Raw genomic sequence first — 9355 nt, forward strand, 5'->3', positions numbered from 1 at the left:
TTTACAATTTTTCTTTAAAATCAGCAATATCCTGGATAGAAAATTCTGTCCAACATGCTGCAGAGATGGACCCTTGATTTCTGAGGAGAAGCAGTGGTCTCTCTGCAGAGGTTCAATACAAGGAAAGGCCAGAGTTCCAAAATAAGTAACAGGTTTTTTTTTATTCCATCAAAAAGAAAAATAATCGGCATGATGGTTTGGGGCTCGTTCACACGACTGTTTTTCCAACTCTTGCCAAATGCCCCTATAACGTTTGACAAGCGTTGGTCCGGCGTTTGCGGAGCGTTTTTAACGCTCCACAAACGCCGCATGAGCGGTTTAGCAGTGGTTGCTAGGCGTTTGCCAAGCGTTAAAAACGCCCCACAAACGCCTATAATGAAGTTTGAATGGTGTTAACGCTCTGCAAACGCTCCGCAACCTTGTCGCAAACGCCGGCCGGGCGTTTGCAGAGCAGCACCATAGACTTGAATAGGAGGCTTCAACTCCTCCTGACTCAACCAGAGGCGTCCGTTTTGCCACAATGCTAATGCTCCCGTTTGAACAGCACCATGTGGTGTAATGTGCAGAATTTTCCCAGGCGTTTGGGAAATGGTAAAAACGCTTCCCAAACGCCTGTCTGCCGCCTGCTAACAAGGCTACTGTGAACGTAGCCTTAAGGGTACACAGGACCCCTTTCTCAAGGCATAGCAGTTGCATTTGCCAGACTGCATTAACCAGTTGTGGTCACTAGGTGTGTACTTCGCCAAAGTTTTAACAAGTCCTGTCCCTCATTTCCGCTGCTGTACACCCCAATTTGTCTGCAATTTTTGATCAGTCCACTGCAGCACAGATATCTTTATGCATGTTGTAAGTTGTGGTGTCTATAAGAAGTGGGCTGTGCTGGGAATTCTGGTGCAGAAACTTTACAGAGGGAAGTTCCCAGGATACAAGGCTAGCAGAACATTTAGCAGGACAGCATCTAAATAAATGTGATATCAGAACTGAGCGAACGAACGAATGGACCGCAGTTTACCTTGCCAGACTCCCTCTCAAAGTCCACATAATCTCGTGTGGGTGCTTGGCGTGGCTCTCCTTGCCAACTGGCTGGAAAAAACTGCAGAGAAAGATTGGTTCCCGTGGCCACAAATGCCTATAATAGAAAATCAATAGACATCAGGTCAATTTTCTGCATAATACAAAGTGATTGCCTTCTTCAAAGACAAGCCCAGCTCTAGTGTACAATCAGGATGGTTATAACTCCTTTCCTTATACAAAGTAATGAATGAATAACATTTTAGCCTCTGTATGGATATACAAATAAAGTTTTTCTTTAAAGTGTTGCTAAACCCAGGACCCTGCATCACTATATCTGGTCTCCCACAGTACACAGAAATGCAATTATCTTAGTAAATATAAATTGCTAAATACTTTTTCTCATCAGCAGTCTTGTGACTTCTATCATTGTCCAGCAGAGCACTGGCTAAAGCTTGTAGGAGGAGTTTTCATTCTGCTTTGACTGTCCTATGACCCCTGATCCTCTGTATGGACAGTGCAGATTGGCCCTGTGCTGATCACATGCACCCTCCCAAAGGAAAAAAAAAAAAAGGCTCTAGCCATACACACTAAGCTGAGCATGTGCAAAGTGACTCCTATTATATGTTACAGTTACTTATATAGCACTGTCAATTTACGCAGCTCTTTATACATATATTGTGCACCCACATTAGTCCCTAACCCTCAAGGAGCGTACAATCTAAGGTCCCTAACCTACATTCATACATATCCATACCAGGACCAATTTAGACAGTATCCAATTAACCTACAGCAGGTCTTTGGAGTGTAGGAGGAAACTGGAGTACTCCAGGCAGGTGGCGCCATGGTTGGGATTCGAACCAAAGACCCTAGTACTGCCAGGTGGAAGCCACTGTGCTGTCCAAAGTTTGCATGTTCTCCCTGTGCCTGCCTGGGTTTCCTCCAGGTACTCCGGATTCCTCCCACACTCCAAAGACATGCTGTAGGTTAATCGGATCCTGTCTAAATTGGCCCTCGTATGGATATGTATGAATGTAGGTTAGGGACTTTAGATTGTATGCTCCTTGAAGGTTAGGGACTGATGTGGATGCACAATATATGTGTAAAGCGCAGCGTAAATTGACGGCGCTATATAAGTACCTGTAATAAATAATAAATAGAGCTCTGTACTATCAGCAGATGGATTGGAGACCGTAGAAAAAGAGGAGGCTCAGAGAAGACGGGATCAACCCCTTAGGCTCCACAGTGAGTATAACAAGCATGCTTCACTACATATACCAACTGATTTTACTATTGTAGGTTTAGTAACACTTTAAATACTTACTATTTCAGAACGGCCATCCCTGCAGGCATTCTGAAAACGTGCCTGCCGTTCCTCGTGCGGTCGGTCTCGAAATCCTGTGTATTTGATCTAAAATGATGCAAAATATAATGACACGGTGAAAACAGTAATAACATACTTTGTAATACAGATTGCTCCTAACAGTCTCTCCAGAAGAGCCATTCCCCCCTTCTTTGCAGTCTCTCCAAAGACATAAATGTCACTCTTCATTGGCTGTCTACCCAAAACACAATCCTCCTCAAACATGATCCCCTCCTTCCTAAGACGACATCCCCCTCTCTGCTCACCATAAAACATGATCATCTCCTCAAAGTGCAGTCTCCCCAAATGACATGCCTTGGCCTAACCATTCCCCCACTTGCAGTCTCCCAAAAAGATTATCCGCTCTACATACAGCCTCCTCAACCCTTTTAGGCTACGTTCACACGAGCGTTGTGTGCAGGCGGCAGAGAGGCATTTGGGAAGCGTTTTTACCGCTTCCCAAACGCCTCTGCCAATTCTGCACATTACAGCACATGGTGCTGTTCTAACGGGAGCGTTTGCGTCGCGGCAAAACGGATGCCTCTGGTCGAGTCAGGAGGCGTTGAAGCCTCCTATTCTAGTCTATGGTGCCACTCCGCAAACGCCCGGCCGGCGTTTGCGGTGCGGTTGCGACGCAGTTGCGGGGCGTTTGCGGAGCGGTAACACCAGTCAAACTGCATTATAGGCGTTTGTGGGGCGTTAACGCTCGGCAAACGCCTAGCAACCTCCGCTAAACCGCACATGCGGCGTTTGCCGAGCGTTAAAAAACGTTCCGCAAACTCTGGACCAACGCTTGCCAAACTCTATAGGGGCGTTTGGCAAGCGTTGGTAAAACAGCCTAGTGTGAACGAGCCCTTACACTTCTAATCTTGCTCAAAATCAACACCAACAAAATATCTTACTGCAGGGAAAGGCACATTTGGGCCCTCCAGCTGTTGCGGAACTACAAGTTCCATCATGCTTGAAGTGCCCCGTGGGACCTGAAGTTCCACAACAGCAGTAGAGCTGAAGTTTGCCAACCCCTGGCGTGTATGAAGAGAACAAACTATGTAACAAGTATACAAGCTGATACAACTGTGCTTGTATCAAACATCATTCACAAATGTAACAACTTGTATGATCCTTTACAAAGGTGTGTGCATCTAAGGCTAGGTTCCCATGATTGCGGGCGCAGGAATGTGTGTAAATGGCAGGCGTTCCCACACCAACAGGCACCCACTGTCAGAATGCATTGCTCTAATGGAGACGTACGGGAATGCTATTCATTCTTAAAGCAGGGTTCCAGTGAAAATTTAAAAAAAAAAAAGTCAGCAGCTACAAAAACTTTTAAAAAACAGCCACTTACCTGTCCCTCCATCCCAGTGTCCCCCCCGCAGCCAGTTTCACCAGCCACTCTGTGTTCCTGGCATCTTCAGTGTGGGCACCCGACTGTGACAGCTTGCAGGTGCTCACTGTGCATGCGAGGGGCGCTGCGCTTTGTGAATGGTCCCGTAGTCTTCTGGGACCTGTCACATGTCCCAGAAGACTACAGAGAGGGAGGGGGGACGACAATTTTGGCTTCTGATCGCCTAGGTGATTGCAGTGGAAGTGGGTACCAGCTCCTCCCCCTGCTCCCCAAAGGTGCCAATCCTTAACAGGGAGCTGGGGACCAATTCTTCTTCCCCTTTTGGGTGGAGCTCCACTTTAAAGTCACCCCTGGGCACTGGAAAATGCGGCAATTCTTTTTTTTTTGTAGGTAAAACTGGTTTTATCATTTATTTATTTTTATATAGTGCCGTCATATTATGCAGCGCTTTACATATATACAGTGGGGATCGAAAGTTTGGGCACCCCAGCTAAAAATTTGTATTAATGTGCATAAAGAAGCCAAGGAAAGATGGAAAAATCTCCAAAAGGCATCAAATTACAGATTAGACATTCTTATAATATGTCAACAAAAGTTAGATTTTATTTCCATCATTTACACTTTCAAAATAACAGAAAACAAAAAAATGGCGTCTGCAAAAGTTTGGGCACCCTGCAGAATTTATAGCATGCACTGCCCCCTTTGCAAAGCTGAGACCTGCCAGTGTCATGGATTGTTCTCAATCATCATCTGGGAAGACCAGGTGATGTCAATCTTAACACAACCCCAAAGCATGATTGATCCAACCCCATGCTTAACAGTTGGACAGAGGTTCTTTTCATTAAATTCTGTGCCCCTTCTTCTCCAAACGTACCTTTGCTCATTCCGGCCAAAAAGTTCAACTGTAACCTCATCGGTCCACAGAACTTGTTTCCAAAATGCATCAGACTTGTCTATATGTTCATTTGCAAAGTTCAAACGATGATTTTTGTGGTGAGGACGTAGAAGAGGTTTTCTTCTGATGACTCTTCCATGAAGACCATATTTGTACAAGTATCTCTTTATAGTGGAATAGTGTACCACAACTCCAGTGTCTGCCAGATCTTTCTGGAGGGATCGTGCAGTCAAACGTGGGTTTTGAATTTTTTCTCACAATCCTGCGAGCTGTTCTGTCTGATATTTTTCTTGGTCTTCCAGATCTTGCTTTAACTTCCACTGTTCCTGATGACTGCCATTTCTTAATTACATTCCAAACAGAGGAAATTGACATCTGAAAACGCTTTGCTATCTTCTTATAGCCTTCTCCAGCTTTGTGAGCATCAACTATTTTCAGTTTCAGTTTTCTAGACAACTGCTTAGAAGAACCCATGGTGCTGATTGTTGGGGCAAGGTCAGATGAGTCTGGGCATTTAAAACCTTTGAGATTGACATAACCTGGTCTTCCCAGACAATGATTGAGAACAATCCATGACACTGGCAGGTCTCAGCTTTGCAAAGGGGGCAGTGCATGCTATAAATTCTGCAGGGTGCCCAAACTTTTGCAGACGCCATTTTTTTGTTTTCTGTTATTTTGAAAGTGTAAATGATGGAAATAAAATCTAACTTTTGTTGACATATTATAAGAATGTCTAATCTGTAATTTGATGCCTTTTGGAGATTTTTCCATCTTTCCTTGGCTTCTTTATGCACAATAATACAAATTTTTAGCTGGGGTGCCCAAACTTTCGATCCCCACTGTATATTGTACATTCACATCAGTCCCTAACCCTCGAAGGGTGTACAATCTAAGGTCCCGAACTCACATTCATACACATACTAGGACCAAATTAGACAGGATCCAATTAACCTACCAGCATGTCTTTGGAGTGTGGGAGGAAACCAGAGAACCCGGAGGAAACCCACACAGGCACAGGGAGAACATGCAAACTCCAGGCAGGTGGTGCCGTGATTGGGATCCAAACAGACTACCCTAGTACTGCCAGGCGGAAGTGCTAACAATTTAGCCACTGTGCTTCCTCCCTTCACTATAGATGAAAGCTGCCAAACTACGGAGAAGTGCCTTATCAGTTGTGTAGTTTATGAATGCCGGGCCACAATAATTCACTACTCAACCCCTCACATCTAGACCCCCCAATCCCCTGACATGGACATCACAGATGCCACGGAATATTTCATCAATCACTGTAAGGGCTCGTTCATAAGTGAGGATGAACTGTGCTTTTACCATCCCTTACCTGCTGCTTCGCTTAGGCAGCGGCCGGGGGTGTACACATGCTGCGAAGCAAAGCAAGAAAGGACCTATACCCGTCACATTCAGCAGGCGAAGAGCCTGATGAATGCCACCTATTTAAATGAATGAAGCCATCGTGCAGGTACTCTACAACCGCGTGTAATGAGCTACGCAAGGGCAGAATTCAAGGGGTTAAAGTGTTACTAAACCCCAGACCCTGCATCCACTATATCTGGTCTCCCCAGACCCTGCATCCACTATATCTGGTCTCCCCGGACCCTGCATCCACTATATCTGGTCTCCCCGGACCCTGCATTCACTATATCCGGTCTCCCCAGACCCTGCATTCACTATATCCGGTCTCCCCAGACCCTGCATTCACTATATCTGGTCTCCCAGGACCCTGCATTCACTATATCTGGTCTCCCCGGACCCTGCATTCACTATATCCGGTCTCTCCGGACCCTGCATTCACTATATCTGGTCTCCCCGGACCCTGCATTCACTATATCTGGTCTCCTTGGACCCTGCATTCACTATATCTGGTCTCCCCGCATCCTGCATTCACTATATCTGGTCTCCCAGGACCCTGCATTCACTATATCTGGTCTCCCAGGACCCTGCATTCACTATATCTGGTCTCCCACAGTACTCAGAACATGGAAATACAATTATTCTAGTAAATATAAACTGCTAAAATACCTGTTCTCATCAGCAGTTAGAGCAGTCTTGTGACTTCAGCAGACCACTGGTTAAAGCTTGTAGGAGGAGTTTTCTTTCTGCTCTAGGAGGATGCAGGACCCCTGACCGCTTGTGACTTCTATCATTGTCCAACAGAGCACTGGTTAATTTTATAGGAGGAGTTTTCATTCTCCTCTGACTGTCCTATGAGGCTCCATAACCCCTGACCCTCTGTCTGGATAATGCTGATTGGCCCTGTGCTGATCACATGCACCTTCACAAATACAAAAAAAAACAAACTCTCTAGCCATACACACTAAACTGAGCATGTGCAGAGTGACCCTCTAGAGCTCCTACAGCAGATGGATTGGGGACACTGGAAGAAGGGGAGGATCAGAGAAGACAGGATCAAACAGACTTTTACAATGCAGAGGATTAACCCCTTAGGGTCCACAGTGAGTATAACAAGCATGCTTTACTGCATATACAGACTGATTTTACTGCTGTGGGTTTAGTAACAATTTAATGCAGGCAGTAAGTAGGTGATACAACAACCCCTCACCACCTGTCACAATGCCCTCTGAAGAGTGAGCACACTATGGGCCCATACACACCTGATACTCTCAGTGACGCTCCCCCCTCTGGTGTGAGCTGGGTAGGGCGCTGTTGCAAAGCATCTCACTGTTTACATTTTTCCTTTAACCTTTATCAACATGTGACATAGCGACATCTCCTTCATTTCCTTGCAGAATGGCATGTTGCGATGAAGCGCAATGCGTCACCTTGGGCTGCGTCGATGTGAGCTGGGCTCCCAGGACAGACGGCGAATCGCCGTCTCCATACATTGGACAACACATATGGTGTGAAGGGGCCCTAAATGTGCGCAGAAACAACGGAGCAGCGGGGCCCATGTCCACACCTGGGGGCTTTTCACGGTTTGCGATTCTGCAATTGGGGGTGGAGCTAACATCGGTCGTTGTGATGAAATAGAAGCATTATTGCGTCACTGTTAGCCCCACCCCCATCGCAGAATTAATAAAAAGTTCCCAGGTGTGGGTATGGGCTCCTGAATACCCCCCCCGGTACACTGGGCCCCCCAATACCCATCACCCACACAGGACCTTCCCCTCACTATACAGGACCCCCGGGTCCCCCCAGCATCCTCTCACCTCACACTCCCGGCTCAGTTTCCGGAAGAATTCCTCATTCTCAAACTTGCTCCTCTGGTCGGGCACCACCCGCGGCATCTTCTCACCACCAGCCGGGTCACCTTTTCACTCTCCCTGTCACCCGCCCGGGTCACCTCAAAACTGGGTGTCTCTCCCGCCCGGTGGTCGCCGCTCTCAAGCCCCACCCCTTTCCTGCTCTGCTCCGGGCTCCTCCCCTCCAATCACGTCCTCCGCCATCATTCTGCAACCCCGCCCACCTCATCTTTCAGCCTGGCTTTGTGACGTCACGCGCCGTGGACCATTCGCAGGGCGCCGCTCCGGGCTGGCTGAGCAGTGCGGTCACGTGTTGTTGTGTGGTTCATGTGTCACGGCCAGTGTCGGAGATTCCAGGAACGAGGAGATCCACGGAGGATCGCTCAGTGCTCATGTGTGACCGCTTCCTTCTCACAGCAGGCTCCGTCATCAATGAATTCATTACTGACTTACATGCGGGATTGTCAGAGATCATGCGTATTGCAGCGTGTCTCATGTGTGATGTACAGTCATACACAGGGGCGGACTGACAACTGATGGGGCCCCCGGGCAATAGCGGATCATGGGCCCCCGGGCAATAGGGGATCATGGGGCCCCCGGGCAATAGGGGATCATGGGCCCCCGGGCAATAGGCGATCATGGGGCCCCTGTTTCCTTGCCCAAACTCAAAAAAGCCTATGAAAAAGGTACCAGGGGCATCTCATGGGGCCCCCTACTGACCCTGGGCCCTCAGGCAGTGCCCGAATTTCCAAATGGTCAGTTCGCACCTGGTCATACAATATACAGGGGATAGGCAGCCTAAGGCACCAATACCACGGAGGGCGCATGCTGCCATTATTGGTGGCACTGCAAAAAAGTTTCATATGACCAGCACTTATATTAGAGTTGCTGCCTCATCCCTTTAATCCCCAAACAATAATTTACACGAGTTCTGAGACTAATTTAACCGCTTGCCCTCCACAGGATTTACCCCCCCCCCCTTCCTGACCAGGCCATTTTTTGCGATACGGCGCTGTGTTATTTTACAATTGCGCAGTCATGCAACGCAGCACCCAAATTAACTTCACGTCCTCTGCCCACAAATGTAGCTTTCTTTCGGCGGTATTTGATCGCCTCTGCGGTTTTTATCTTTTGCGCTATAAACAAAAAAAGATCGATGATTTTGAAAAAAAAACCAATTTTTTACTTTTTGCTATTCAAGCGGAGCTCCACCCAAAAGGGGAAGTTCCGCTTTAAAGATCGCTCCCCATTAACCTCCTTAGCGGTATTCCCGAGTGTAGCTCGGGGTAAAATTTCAGTACCAAAAGCGGTAACCCCGAGCTACCCTCGGGCTTACCATGCGGCGTTGCTCAGGGAGTCCCTGCAGCACTTACCTTGTCCTTCGCTCCCGCGATGTGTCCCCTGCAGCGTCCCCGGCCATCTCCTCCGGCCGATGCCAGCATCCGGCTTCCGTGTTCCGGTCCCTGTGACGTCGGGACGTACGGGCGCCGGATCCGGCGGGAAATTTGAAATTTTTAAAAAAT

General features: G+C 47.6%; 1 protein-coding gene across 6 annotated transcripts in view; it reads right to left on the reverse strand.

Annotated features, from left to right (window-relative positions):
* Positions 1 to 8004, reverse strand: part of CBFB (core-binding factor subunit beta) — a 51831-nt gene extending 43827 nt beyond the window's left edge. For all 6 annotated transcript variants that reach the window (XM_089692896.1, XM_089692900.1, XM_089692897.1 and 3 more), the window contains exons 1-3: positions 7800 to 8004; positions 2336 to 2422; positions 1013 to 1129 (exon numbers count right to left, since the gene is read on the reverse strand). In XM_089692896.1, coding sequence (XP_089549022.1) covers positions 1013 to 1129; positions 2336 to 2422; positions 7800 to 7877 — 282 coding nt within the window. In that variant the 5' untranslated portion in view covers positions 7878 to 8004. The remainder of the gene's footprint in view (positions 1 to 1012; positions 1130 to 2335; positions 2423 to 7799) is intronic.
* Between the last annotated feature and the right edge of the window lie 1351 nt (positions 8005 to 9355).

This window comes from Staurois parvus, unplaced genomic scaffold, assembly GCF_062004578.1.
Source record: "Staurois parvus isolate SC_StPar_1 unplaced genomic scaffold, SC_StPar_1.0 ptg000607l, whole genome shotgun sequence".
Classification (NCBI taxonomy): domain Eukaryota; kingdom Metazoa; phylum Chordata; class Amphibia; order Anura; family Ranidae; genus Staurois; species Staurois parvus.